Source organism: Nicotiana tabacum, chromosome 1 (genome assembly GCF_000715075.1).
Source record: "Nicotiana tabacum cultivar K326 chromosome 1, ASM71507v2, whole genome shotgun sequence".
In the NCBI taxonomy this organism is placed as follows: domain Eukaryota; kingdom Viridiplantae; phylum Streptophyta; class Magnoliopsida; order Solanales; family Solanaceae; genus Nicotiana; species Nicotiana tabacum.
The window spans coordinates 210,973,384-210,987,970 of NC_134080.1; the positions used below are offsets into that span (position 1 = coordinate 210,973,384).

Here is a 14,587-nt window from a genome sequence, read left to right on the forward strand (position 1 = left end):
TAGTTTATTTTGAAATTTCTTTTCTCCTTATTTTTTCTCTAAACATTTAACAGAATATATATATATAAAAAAATCTTTCACAAATTTATTCAAAGAAATTCCCATTGTTGCACTTTCCTAACTCCTCCCAGATTTATCAATGGATAAAGATAAATTAATTGTTTTCTCCAGGACCATAACTCTGAAAATTTATTTGCAGAAACCAAAATAAAAAAGAATCCTTGAATAAGTTATTGTTTTAATCAATGATGAAAGTTTATTTTGTTGTTAGATTACTCTAAAGTAGGATAATTATATATAATATCGGGTGAGTTAATTTTCATAAAAAATATAAATTGAAAAATGTCTGTAAACTTACTTAATATAGAGTACTTATTAGTATATGTTTTTGCCTTAAGTATCTAAATATAAAGTGACAACGAGTGTTTTTTCTTGTACAAAATGCATAATCCAGTTGAATTTTTATGTTTTTTCCAAGTTATCATAATTATTACGTAATCTTTTTGCTCGATCAATTTGTTTATATTAACTCCAAAGACGAATAACCCAAATCGAAATCCAAATCGATTAAATTTATATCCTATTTAGGCAATGTAAATAGTAGTACTGCATTCAAAATTTTTGGCACCCAGAGCCTTTAAATCTTGAATTCGCCGCTGCATAAATTGGAACGGAGGAAGTACTTAATTTGTACCTGGTGTAATGTTAATTAGGAACCTTGACTTTAATTGATTCCTAATATGCACTCATGCAGCTAAACAAATTTTACAGGTAAAAATGATAATTTAGTCATCACTTTTGTGAAGTGAATATATGCGAAGAACTTCACATTTTCTGCCAAAGTGGGACTGGACAACTTTAACGAAGTTGCTAGGAAGGAACTCCATTTCTTTGAAGTGTAAACCACCCCATCCCATCCCGTAAGGTGTTTCAAGGAAAATAGCGAATCAAGCCGACAAAAAAATCCATAATTATTGGATTTGATTTGGTTATATATATAGATCATATGCACTCTTGATTTTTAATCTAGTTCTTCGATTGATTTTGGATGATGATTTACCAGCTAAGAGGTTAGAGTTAGATGTCATCACGATTATTGGTGGAATTTTGGACGGTGACAATGGCCCAAAGAATTAATGTCGCCATAAAGTTGTAAATAGCTAGGCCTGTCTCTGTTATGATATGTTGTAAAGATTTGAGTTTTAAAAATAAAGAAACTAGTCATATGTACAAAGAAAATGCTTTCAGAATCCCCAAATGAAAACTAAATAAGAAAATAACAGAAAGAGAAAGTGCAAAGCATGAAGACGTCAAATTAAAAATAAAGCTCCACTAATATTGCAAACAAATGATGATCCAAATCCTTCTCAATCGAATTTTTCCCACCTTGTTTTCTCAAGATTTTACTCTTTCTTCTGCTTGCACTATTTGTCTTTTTCTCTTCCCCTCTGTATAAATTTATACATAACCAACGCCTAGTGAAACACACCGTGCATGTAAAAGAAGAAGTCTAAAGAGAATACAAAAAATAACACATAAAATAAACCCATAACACAACAGAAATAACTTATCTTTTTTTTTTTCTTTCCAACATGAGACTAGCTCAGTTTTCTGCCCTATTTTTTCTTCTTCTACAATTACCAAGTTTAACTTATTGCATTGAAGCTGCTAATCATGAGTTTTTTATGGATTGTGATAATAATGCTAATTATCATGTGGGAAAACCAGATGTGGATTTATTAGAATTTCCACTGAATTTAGAATATTTAGAAGCTGAATTTTTTTTGTGGGCAGCTTTTGGGCGTGGCTTAGATAGCTTCTCACCTGACCTTGCCGCCGGTGGGCCGCCACCAATTGGTGCTAGAATTGCCAAACTTAGCCCTCTTATTAAAGATGTTATTGCCCAGTTTGGTTTCCAAGAAGTTGGTCATTTAAGGTATTCTTCATCTCAATTTAAAACAATTAAGGGGTCGTCCGGTGGGCATGAAGAAAAATATTGCAGGCATTAGCTTTTGGTATTACTAATTAAGGGCGGATTTAGGGGGCGGAAGGCGGCTCATCCAAATATTTTTCGCCGAAAAATTACACTATATGTATAAGAAAAAATCTGTTTTATTACCTCTATATATTATGTTCTGAATCCACTTAACATAGCCCAAAAGCATAGCTTAGTGGTCAACGGAGTTCAAAATCTCTCTAAGCTTATTGGTTCAATTCCCACTAGCTACAATTTTTTTTAACTTTTTTCTTTTTTGAACCCCTTAGCGGAAATCCTGTTTCCGCCTTTGTTACTAATCTCTTGTTTGGTGCACTTTTTTCAACATATATATTAGTAATGCAAGTATTGGTTATACACCCTATTTAGTAATATTATTGGTTATACACCCTATTTGGTAGTATTACTCTATGTATAAGTAATATATAGCAAACCGTGATATTAACAATACCAAGGCTATTAATGCATGCATTAGCATGGTTAAAGATAAAATTGTCCTTAAAATCCTTTAGAATTAAAAAATAAGGAGGATATTTTTGTAAACAATAATTTTCTTAAAAATTATGCAATGCATTTTAATTTTTAATACAACACACCAAACAATGAATAAGAAATAATGTCTTCATAACTAATGCTTGCATTACTAAATCATACATTACTAATATATTTTATCCGGCATTATTCTTATAAACCCTACCAAACAAACCCTTCGCGAATATGATGTTAATTTGTACATGCAATATGTTAGTATTAAATGAAATGACAAATTGATGTACAGGGCAATCAAGAAGACAATAGCAGGATTTCCAAGACCATTGCTAAATCTTACTGCAGAGTCATTTGGCACAATTATGAATGATGCATTTGGACATACTCTGGAACCACCTTTCAATCCATACGCTAATGACATTAACTTTCTTCTTGCATCATATGTTGTTCCTTACGTTGGACTCACTGGATATGTTGGAGCTAATCCTAAACTCAAGAGTCCTACTGCTAAAAAGGTACTTCTTCCGTTTCAATTTAGATGTGGTAGTGTAACTCGACACAGAGTTTACGAAAAAAGAAAAAAGAGTTTTGAAACTTACGGTCTTAAAAGCTTAAAGGGTAAAAATTGTATGGGGTCATAACATTTGTGTGGTTATAAAAAATTCTAATTAAAGGTAAAATGGGTAAATAAAGAGTTTAAGTTACCAACAAGGGTTGTGGTGGAGTGGTAAGTACTCCTTCATCCTTAACCAGAGGTCTTGGGTTCGAGTCCATGGGTATGGAATCACCTTTATTAGGGAAAGCTTTACCCCCAATGTGGAACTTCCCGGCGCGAATCCGAATTTAGTCGGACCCCAATGTGGGTACCGGACATCGGGTGGGAACCAAAAAAAAAAGAGTTTAAGTTGAATTATTTCCAATAGTAGAAATGTGTGATTCTTTTTTAAACAGACTAATAAAAAAAGTGTGTCATATAAATTGAAACAGAGGGAGTAGTAACTAAATCTCACTTCAATTAATTTTCATTAAAAAAAAATATGGGATCAGATTTCATTTTTTTGCATTTGACTTGCTAGCGATTCCTTATGTATCTCCAGTTGTATTTTCACGTCTAGTAGCCGAATTTATTCCATTGTTAGCCTTCCATTTTAGTGTTCTTACGGATAATGTTTCTTTAAAATAATTTATATTCAGAGGCAGATCTAGAATTTTAAGTTTATGGATTCCTAAAAAAATCTTAAATTAATATATAATAATAACTGGATTAGCGACTGGGTTCCAAGCTAAATATTCTTATACATTTAATATATTTTTCAAGACAAATACAGAATTTAGACAAAAGCTACTGGATTCACGGAAACCCGTAATTATTGTGTTGGATCTGCCCTTGTTTCAGACTACTGGATTTCTTACAACAAACTCAGTAATTTGAGATTTGGGGAGAGTAAGATGTAAACAACCTTACCCTTAGCCCCGGAAGGGCAGAGAGGCTGTTTTCCCATAGACCCTCGACTAGAGAACGACAAAGAAGCCAATCATCGCGAGGATCATAAATGTTCTTTTTTTCTTTTCTTTTCTTTTCAAACTAAATGACTTATACACGTCATGTGAATATTTCCAGTTAGCAGCAGGATTATTAGGAGTGGAATCAGGGCAAGATGCAGTTCTAAGGACGTTACTATATCAGAGAGCAATAGAGAAGGTGGAACCCTACGGAATACCAGTGGCAGAATTCACGAGCCAAATATCAAAGCTGAGGAACAAGCTAGGACACCAAGGATTGAAAGATGAAGGGCTTATTGTAAAACCAAAGGAAGGTGCTGAAGGGAAGATAAAAGGGAACGTGCTAGCCGGCGACAAACACTCTCTTGCCTACGGTCGGACTCCGGAGGAAATACTCCGGATAGTGTACGGAACCGGAAAAGAAAATAAATCGGGTGGTTTTTTTCCTAAGGGAGGTGACGGTCGGATTGCCAAATCCCATCTCGGAAAAATTAAGAAATCTGAAGGCTAAAAGCTTTGTTTAATATCCAGCTCTGCATGAAAATCATGCATAATATAGATAGATAGTCATAGACGATAGGAAAAAAATGAAGGAAAGGAGTAAAGAGGGTGTGGAAAAAAAAATGAGCTTCTAAAATACAATTAAGAACGAGCTCATTATTTTGTGCTTTCTATTATTTTGTCGATTTTTTTGTTCTATCGTTTCTTCATATTATTGATGCATTTGTTTTCTTTTCTGATTTCTTTCTCTCACTCTCTCCTCTTCTGTTGATATTTGACGATTTTTATTTGTTTTTTCTCTTCGTCTTGGTTAGACTCGGTAATAATTCCTATAAGGATGAGAATTTATTATTATATGTTACTAGTGTTAGAACCCGTGCGATGCATGAATAATTTGACCAAATATTGATCTTATAAATTATGATCTGATATATCAATTGTTTTGATAAATATTAGTTGTTATTTTTTTAATGCAGTATGCAGAAATATAACAAAATCTATACAAAATTAAAGGATACACATCATATAGCAATCAAATAAATTATTTGTTCCTTATTTATTCTTTATTAAATTAGCTTAGTAATATACATTTTAGGCTAGACTTTCTTCCTGTATATGGTTAAAACCGGGCCTACCCGATTTTACTATTTGATCAAGACCAGGGAATTGCATCGAGGGTCAGTCTTGTAATGGATCAGACCAGAGCACGAAGACAAGGTATCGAGTTCGAGAATCGAGGTACCTGTCGAGATCGAGGCCAGCAGCGATCGAGACCGAATATGACAAACTTCGAGCAAAGCACAATAACGGAAAAGCGAGATATCCGTAACCGGTCGAAAATCACGACGAAAATCCCGGAACAGATTAAATCAAGGGCGATTGTTTAGGCTAATCATGGGATTTACTTTCGTAATTAGACTTGTACTATTGAGATATCTTATTTAATTAATACTTATTTGTATTCTTCATAATTAGAAAATTAGTTGGAGTAGTTAGAAAGTTAGTTAGCATTAGTTAGTATTAGTTTTTTAATAGTGCCAATTGTACAAAGTTGTGTATATATATTCTGTATTGTATCAATAAAGTTTGAGCTTTATTTCATCAATTCCATCGTCTTTCTTCCTCTCATTCTCTCCGAGTTCTAGAAGTTTCACTTCTCACCATGGCGGACATGGCTGAGCTCATTCATTCTGATTCTCAGTGAAGATCTTTATATGGTATCAGAGCGAGGTTAATCACGCACATCATCTTCCCCTACCTTTGTTATTTTTCATTTGTCTCCTTGTTTGATTTCATTAGGTTTCAGAATTTGCCCTAATTATTAGGGATTTCGTTCTATCGTTAACGATTTGCTGTCAAAATCGTGATAGTTGAAAATTCTTCTATTTTCTTCATCAATTTCATTCGATCATGGTCGTCCTTGACCAAGACAATTTGACTGGAGTAGAAACTACCGCCACTGTTGCTACGACGAACACATGAATTGATCCAATTGATCCTCTATATCTTCACTCGTCTGATAATCTAGGAGCTATACTTGTTTCAGCTGCTTTTGATGGAATAAGGTACAGATCTTGGAGGAGAAGTGTATTGAGGGGGTTATCTAAGAAGAACAAATTAGGCTTTATAAGCAGTGAGTGCAAACTGCCAGATCCTTCGTCACCACAATTTCGACAGTGGGAGCGCTGTGATAATATGGTGACCTCTTGGATCCTAAATTCACTCTCTAAGGAAATCGCAGACAATGTAGAATATGGAAATGATGCTGTTGAGCTTTGGAAAGAACTAGAGGATTGCTATGAACAAACTAAAGGAATTAGGCTGTATCAAATTCAGAAGGAAATCAATGATCTTTCCCAAGGTACTCTTGATATCACTACTTACTATACTAAGTTGAAGAAGCTTTGGGAAGAGCTTACTACTTTGAACAAAAGGATTCAATGTAGTTGCACTTGTAATTATGGTGCAAACGAGAGTATGTACAAAGCTGAGCAAGATAGGAGGCTGATACAGTTCCTTATGGGACTAAATGAGGTATATACAATAGTCTGAGGCATCATACTTATGATGAATCCATTGCCAAGTTTGGCACATGCATTTTCACTTCTAGTTCAGGATGAAAAAAGAGAGATTAGGCTAGTTAGCCAGTTATCTGTTGAGTCAACCTCAATGAATGTGAGTACATTAGGACAGGGGACTTTTAAGGCAAACTTCCCAACACACAACAATTACAGTGGAATTCCTAGAAACAGGCTCATATGTGAATACTTCAGAAAGCCAGGACATAGTAAGGACAGGTGTTACAAGTAACATGGTTACCCACAAAACAATCAGAATTGTACACTTCTCGAATAGTCAGAACAATAGCCAAAATTCTAGGTACAATAAAGGCAAGAGAGTAGTTGCAGCTGTGCAAGTTCCCAATGAAGCTGTTACCACTAAAGAGAATGAGAACAAAACACAAGATGATGGAAGAAATATGAATTTGACTGAAGAACAGTATGAATGTAAGGCCCCGTGGAAATTTTTACTCAAAAACCAGAATTTTGTGATGCCAAGATAGGATCATGTGTTAGAAATTCATCGCGGTTCGGACCCTTTAGATTGATCGGTGCGTTAAAAAGTTAAGAATTATGTTAGCCAGAAAAGTGCGTTTCTGCGGTCCATTATGCAGTCGCATAATAGGTATGCGGACCGCATAGTCGCCGCAGAGTCAGTCAATGTGTTGGTTAAATTGAGGCCAACTACGCGGCCAATTATGTGATCGCATAATCAATATGCGGGCCGCATAGTCATTGCATTATCCCCTTGGAATTTTTATAAAGGGCATTTCTGCGGTGCATTATGCGACCGTAGAACAGGTATGCGGACCGCATTTCTGTCGCATACCCAGACAGTTTGTCCAGGTTTTGGAGCCATTTTTGCGGTCTATTTTGCGGGCCGCATGTAGGGGCGGATGCAGCGTATAACCTACGGGTTTAACTGAACCCATAACTTTCAATGCAGAGTAAAAATTTATATATAAAAATTCATTAAAATTGCAAAAATAATAGATATGAACCCATAAATTGAAAAATACAATGGGTTCAATGTTAAAAGCCCTTAAAATTGAACTCATAAGATTTAAATCCTGGATCCGCCTCTAGCCGCATGTCCATTATGCGATCGCAAATCATGTCGGGGATCCTATTTTCTAACTTTTGTAACCCGACCCCATCCCATTAAAAACACCACATTAGACCATTTTCCTGTTATTTCGAGTGAGAGAGGAAGTTCTAGAAAGAGAGGGAGTGATCTTCATCTAGTCCCCACTCCATCCTTGCCCCAAATCCTTGAAAATTGTCAAGTGAAATTGCTAGGTCTTCACCCTAAGAGGTAAAAGCTTGTACCCTCATCTATAATTTCGAAATTTTTATTAAAATAAGTGATTAACAAGGGGTTCATGGGTATAAGGGTTGATAATCTTGCATGGATAAAAGATAATGGGGTATGGGATGGTTGTGAACCAAAAGAGATAACAATTGTGGTATAGGACACTTAGTGCTTGATAATTTACTTGAATGAGTTAGAATCTCTTTCATGCCTCTAATTCTTGGTTCAACTTGTAATTTTCATAAAATAGATTGAAGTTGCTAGGAAATTTCAGAATTTATTGTAAGGATTTAAGGAATGTTCTACTGAGGTATGTATGGCTAAAACCCCGTCTTTTAGAATTGAGCTCCGTTGGTATTTGTGTAAATACAGTAAGATTAAAGTTGAATTGTTTTATTGATTGTTGTTTCACATGAATTTGGGGTTGCGACCTTATATGCGTGAAAGATGTGTCTCAATAAGATCAATGTGTTATTCTTGATAACTTGAAAGGGTGCAAGGAATATGAATCATGTATTGAGATGCTTAGACCTTAAGGTGAGATTGAAGCTGCATATATTGTGCCATCTATGTGAAGACTCATCTATGCTTACAATTTTATTTGCCCTTGTGTGCACATATTATCCTAAACTACAAATCTAACATTGAACGTGGAAATGATGTGATAATTGTGGCCCCAAGTGCCTATGAAATGATATATGTGAAACAAAGATTGAAATGAGAAATGAAAAAGGAAAACGCCTTGGTAAGGCGGCCTAGCCGATCGGGCCGAGATCGGATGCCATGCCGCACACATAGTGGTATTGTATTTGTGATTGAAGTATATGTATCAAATGAGGTAACCTAGCTGATCGGGTCGAGATCGGACTCCGCTCAAGATAGTGGTGGTATTGTGGACAATGATGAACAATATGACATGCCCCAAAACTAAAAGCTATGGGAAAATGATGTGAAAAATTGTATGATTCTTTTATTTGATGATGTTATGATCATTTAAAGTGCTTGAGTTATACTTGTAATTTCCTTATTCTTGTATGAAATTTCTTTTTAACTAGATGGTGTTTAGTTATACATACTAGTACTATTCCATGGTACTAACGTCCCTTTTGCCGGGGGTGCTACATTTTTAAATGAATGTAGGTGGCTCTATTGCGGATAGTGCCAATCGCGCGTAGCAGAGTACCTTCTTCTCAAAGTCTTGGTGAGCCCCTTTCTCCTTCAAGGGGCTATGTTGTACATCTTTTGATAGAGATATCCACTTTTGAGGTATAGTCCTTGTTGCTGGCATTGTCATCATTGTCTTTTGTATCCTTAGAGGCTCCGTAACGTATGTGTGGGTTATGTATGGGTGTTGGATGGGTCTATGAACTATGTTGTAATTCTAACTCTTGTTACTCTAAAGTGAAATTGTATTGAATATTGGGAATTTAACTACGGTTTAAGGTTGTGATGTAAAATGAACTAACAATGTTGAATGTGCAATCTTTCCTATTGTTTAAATAAACGAAAGCTTGGTTTTCTTAATCATATTGAGTTGGGTAGAAAGTGTTCGATAAGGCTTGCTCAGTTGGGTTCATTCGATTGAGCGCCGGTCGCGCCTTCCGAGGTTGGGGCGTGAAAAACTTGGTATTAGAGTCTAAGGTTTTGAAGTGTCCTAGGATGTCTCGGAGTCGTATCTAGTAGAGTCCTTCTTATCGGTGTGTAGTCGACCACATCTATAAGTTGGAGGCTACTTGGGCATTTAGGAATAACACCCTTCTTTGATATTCTGAATCGTGCGGAGAAACTGTTCCCTCTCTAATTAGTGCATTGTTCTATCTTTTAGTAAATGGCACCTAAGAAGAAAGCGAGAATTGGCCAAGAAGCAAATGCCACCTCAAGAGTGGCTGATGAATTACTGCTTGATACTGCATGTGAGGGTAGTCACCCTGCTATCACCCTGCCTAGTTCTTCTATTCCAAAGCAGACTACCCCAGTTCCTACACATGCGGAGGGTACCACTAACCCTCCCATTGATACTCCTGCTCCGCCTCCAGCCCCAACTTCCGGTTCTGGTATTTCTGATGGGGATCTTAGGGGAGCTATTCAGATGTTGACCCAGCTAGTGGCCTCTCAGGCCTAGAGGTCGAATGCTGCACCTAGTTTATCTAGCCAGCAAGGGGATTCCACCAGTTCCAGGGTAAACAGATTTCTTCAGTTAGACCCTCCGGTGTTTATGGGTGCCAATCCAGAAGAAGACCCCTAGGATTTTATTGATGAGATGCACAAGACCCTCAGGGTTATGATTGCAACTGAGATAGAGGAAGTAGAGTTGGCTGCCTATTGTCTGAAAGGGGTGGCCTATTCGTGGTTTGAGTTGTGGGAAGATTCTCGTGAGGAAGGGAGCCCTCCGGAAAGGTGGAGCGAGTTTGTCGATGCCTTTATAGATCATTTCCTGCCTGCTGAGACAAGGGCAGCCCTTGGAATAGAGTTTGAAAATCTGAAGCAAGGTAGTAGGAGTGTGTAGGAGTACCACATGGAGTTTTCTCGCCTATCCAAGTATGCCATTCATATGTTGCCCACAATGGAGGCCAGAGTGCGTCGGTTTGTTCAGGGCCTTAATCCTTTGACTATTAATGAGGCTTCTATGGCTGCGTTGAATTTTGACATGAATTATGGAAAGATAGTAGAATTTGCTCAGGCCACAGAGAACCATAAACTGAAGAACAGAATGGAGAGAGAGGGTAACAGTAAGGCCCGATCTACGGGCAACATGAGAGAGTCATTAGGTGGGGGAAGATCAGCTTTCAGGGGAGGATCATCAGGGCCGTCCCAGTCTGTTGCATAGTCTTCAGCTAGTGCACCGCCAGTAGGGCCCAACCAGAAACAGTGGAGTCGTTTCAGGCCCGGTCATAGGGGATCCCATCAGCGAGGTCGGTCAGGAAAGAGGTCCTAGTAGCAGCAGAGGTCCCCGTGCCCCAGGTGCGGGAAGATGCACTCAAGGGTTTGCTATTTGGAGTTACCCGTATGTTATGGATGTGGGATGAGGGGTCATATTCAGAGACATTGTCGTGTATCCCGTTAGGGAGCGGGTAGGGGCACAACACAGTCATCCAGTCTAATAGCTGCTACATTTTTAGCCCCTTCTCCAGCTCGAGGTTCCCCAGCACCCGCAGGGCATGGTGCAGCTAGGGGTGGTGCGCAGAGTTTAGGAGGACCCAGTAGGTTCTATGTTATGAGTGGTCGCCAGACAATAGAGGCTTCTCCAGATGTTGTTACAGGTATTCTGACTGTCCAGTCTCATGATGTGTATGCATTTATTGACCCTGGTTCCACCTTGTCCTATGTTACACCTTTTGTTGATGTGGAATTTGAGATAGAACCAGATCAGCTTCATGAGCCATTTTCGGTGTCTACTCCAGTTGGTGAGTCAATTACGGCTGCTCGAGTTTATAGAGGTTGTGTTGTTATGTGGCGGGGTAGAAATACCATGGACGATCTTATTGAATTAGGGATGGTCGATTTTTGATGTAATAATGGGAATGGATTGGCTTCATTCATGCTTTGCCAAACTTGATTGTCGTACTAGAACCATGAGGCTTGAATTTCCTAATGAGCCCATTATTGAATGGAAGGGAGATAATGTAGTGCCTAAAGGTCGGGCTTATTTCTTACCTTAAGGCCGCGAAGATAATCAAGAAAGGGTGTATCTATCATTTAGTTCGGGTTACGGACACCGATGCCGAAGCACCTAGCCTTGAGTCCGTACCAGTTGTGAATAGATTTTCGGATGTCTTTCCAGATGAAATCCCTGGGATCCCACCAGATAGGGAGATCGATTTTGGGATCGATGTGATGCCAGGCACGTAGCCTATATCAATTCCACCTTATAGAATGGAACTGGTAGAATTGAAAGATCTAAAGGAACAACTGAAGGATTTGCTAGAAAAGGGTTTCATCCGGCTGAGTGTGTCACCGTGGGGCGCACCGATCTTGTTTGTAAAGAAGAAAGATGGGTCGCTACGGATGTGCATTGACTATGGGCAACACAACAAGGTCACAATCAAAAATAAATATCCCCTGCCAAGAATAAATGACTTGTTTGATCAATTGCAAGGCGCTACGTGTTATCAAAAATTAACTTGCGGTCTGGGTATCATCAATTGAAGATAAGGGAGCAGGATATTCCAAAAACAGCTTTCAAGACTCGGTGTGAGCACTTTGAATTTCTGGTGATGTCATTTGGGCTAACAAATGCCCTGGCGGCTTTCATGGATCTTATGAATCGAGTCTTCATGCCTTTTCTAGAGTCCTTTGTGATAGTGTTCATTGACAATATTCTTGTGTATTCCCGAAGTCGGGAGGACCATGCTGACCATCTCAGGGCGGTTCTGCAGACTCTTCAGCAACATAAATTGTATGCAAAATTTTCAAAATGTAAATTTTGGCTTGAATCTGTCGCGTTCTTGGGTCATGTCGTCTCCAGGGAAGGAATTAAGGTTGATCCTCAAAAGATTGCAGCAGTGAACAATTGGCCCAGACCTACCACTCCAACGGAAATTTGCAGTTTCTTAGGTTTGGCTGGGTACTACAGGAGATTTGAGGAGGGGTTTTCTACTCTTGCCTCTCCATTGACTAAATTGACACAGAAAGCGGTTAAATTCCAATGGTCCGATGCTTGTGAAAGGAGTTTCCAAGAATTGAAATTAAGATTGACTACAACACCAGTATTAGCCCTGCTAGAGGGTACAGAGGGATTTATGGTGTATTGCGATGCTTCAAGGATCGGGCTTGGGTGTATGTTAATGCAACACGACAAGGTTATAGCTTACGCTTCTAGACAACTCAAGAATCATGAAAAGAACTATCCAGCTCATGACTTAGAGCTTGCAGCAGTGGTGTTTGCGCTAAAGATTTGGCGACATTATTTGTATGGGGTCCATGTGGATGAATTTACAGATCACAAGAGTCTTCAATATATTTTCAAGCAGAAGGAGTTGAATCTGAGACATAGAAGATGGCTAGAGTTACTCAAGGACTATGATATTGATATTCTCTATCACCCGGGAAAGGCTAATGTTGTGGCAGATGCTCTTAGTCGAAAATCTATGGGGAGCTTGGCTCATTTGGAGGCGTATCAGAGGCCTTTGGCTAGGGAGGTTCACCAGTTGGCTAGTTTGGGAGTTTGCCTTGCGGACTCTATTGAAGGAAGAATAATTGTGCATAATAGGGCTGAATCATTGCTTGTGGCGGAAGTGAAAGAGAAACAATTCAACGATCCATTGTTAGCACAACTGAAAAGGGGGAGTCATAAACACAAGACCACAGCTTTTTCCTTTGGCATGGATGATGGTACCCTACGGTACCAAGGCCGCCTATGTGTTCCGGATATTGACGGTCTTCGAGAAAGGATCATGACAGAAGCTCACACTTCCAGGTATTCCGTGCACCCAGGTTCTACGAAAATGTATCATGATCTCAAGGAAGTTTATTGGTGGAATAACATAAAAAAGGATGAGGCGGACTTCGTGGCAAAATGTCCAAACTGTCAGCAAGTGAAGGCCAAACATCAAAGGCCCGGTGGATTGGCCCAAAGAATAGAAATTCCAATGTGGAAATGGGAGATGATTAATATGGATTTTATGGTAGGGTTACCACGCACTCCGCATAAGCTCGACTCAATTTGGGTAATCGTGGATCGACTCACGAAATCAGCACACTTTTTGCCAATTAAATCTACCGACACAGCGGAACAATATGCTTAGTTGTATATCAAAGAAATAGTCAGGTTGCATGGAATTCCAGTCTCAATCATTTCAGATCGAGGGGCTCAGTTCACTACCAACTTTTGGAAGAAATTTCAGCAAAGTTTGGGTAAGCAGGTAAATCTTAGCACAACTTTCCATCCTCAAACCGACGGGCAAGCAGAGCGGACTATTCAGATGCTTGAAGACATGTTGCGTGCTTGTACTCTTGATTTCAAAGGTAGTTGGGATGACAATTTGCCACTCATAGAATTTGCTTACAACAGTAGCTTCCATGCTAGTATCCAGATGGCACCATTTGAGGCGTTGTATGGTAGGAGATGTAGATATCCCATTGGGTGGTTTGAGGTTGGAGAAGCTGAATTGATAAGGCCGGACCTCGTGCATCAGGCTATGGAGAAAGTCAAGACTATTAAAGAGAGGTTGAAAACTGCTCAAAGTCATCAAAAGTCTTAGTCGGATGTTCGTCGCAGAGATTTGGAGTTCAAAGAAAATGATTGGTATTTCTGAAGGTTTCTCCAATGAAGGGTATCATGCGATTTGGAAAGAAAGGGAAATTAAGTCCGAGGTATGTCGGACCGTACAGAATCATTCTGAGGATTGGTCGGGGGGCATACAAGCTCGAGCTGCCACCCGAGATGTCATTGGTTCATCCGATCTTCCATGTGTCTATGTTAAAGAAGGTAGTGGGAGATCCGTCCACTATTATGCCAGTTGAAACTATTGAGGTTAATGAAGAACTGTCATATGAAGAAGTTCCAGTTGGCATTCTTGAAAGATAAGTCCGAAAGTTGAGAAATAAGGAAATTGCCTCCGTAAAAGTGTTATGACGGAACCAGTGTAGACATGTGATTTTTGACCCTCCCCAAGATTTTACATATTTTAGCCTTTAGATATTTAGTTTAGGCCTAATATTGTTATTTTACCTAGTTTTAACTATTTTACTTTATTTTGTCGCAAAAATAAAAATTACAAAAATATT

At 38.6% G+C, this 14,587-nt stretch overlaps 2 protein-coding genes across 2 annotated transcripts; both read left to right on the forward strand.

Annotated features, from left to right (window-relative positions):
* The first annotated feature begins 1,502 nt into the window (after positions 1-1,502).
* On the forward strand, positions 1,503-4,700 carry LOC107785060 (desiccation-related protein PCC13-62-like). The gene is made up of 3 exons (XM_016606285.2): positions 1,503-1,936; positions 2,775-3,000; positions 4,107-4,700. Exons 1-3 carry the CDS (start codon positions 1,593-1,595, stop codon positions 4,497-4,499), a joined length of 963 nt encoding a protein of 320 aa, XP_016461771.1. The 5' UTR covers positions 1,503-1,592; the 3' UTR covers positions 4,500-4,700.
* Positions 4,701-6,184: 1,484 nt separating this feature from the next.
* LOC142164742 (uncharacterized) lies at positions 6,185-7,052 on the forward strand. The gene is made up of 3 exons (XM_075223237.1): positions 6,185-6,523; positions 6,605-6,786; positions 6,869-7,052. Exons 1-3 carry the CDS (start codon positions 6,185-6,187, stop codon positions 7,050-7,052), a joined length of 705 nt encoding a protein of 234 aa, XP_075079338.1.
* Positions 7,053-14,587: the final 7,535 nt, after the last annotated feature.

Coding starts and splice junctions, on each gene's coding strand:
- LOC107785060 (XM_016606285.2), top strand. CDS start 1,593: ATGAGACTAGCTCAGTTTTCTGCCCTATTTTTTCTTCTTCTACAATTA. Junction 1,937..2,774: donor CAAGAAGTTGGTCATTTAAG/GTATTCTTCATC, acceptor ATTGATGTACAG/GGCAATCAAGAAGACAATAG. Junction 3,001..4,106: donor AGAGTCCTACTGCTAAAAAG/GTACTTCTTCCG, acceptor GAATATTTCCAG/TTAGCAGCAGGATTATTAGG.
- LOC142164742 (XM_075223237.1), top strand. CDS start 6,185: ATGGTGACCTCTTGGATCCTAAATTCACTCTCTAAGGAAATCGCAGAC. Junction 6,524..6,604: donor TCCTTATGGGACTAAATGAG/GTATATACAATA, acceptor CTTCTAGTTCAG/GATGAAAAAAGAGAGATTAG. Junction 6,787..6,868: donor CCAGGACATAGTAAGGACAG/GTGTTACAAGTA, acceptor CCAAAATTCTAG/GTACAATAAAGGCAAGAGAG.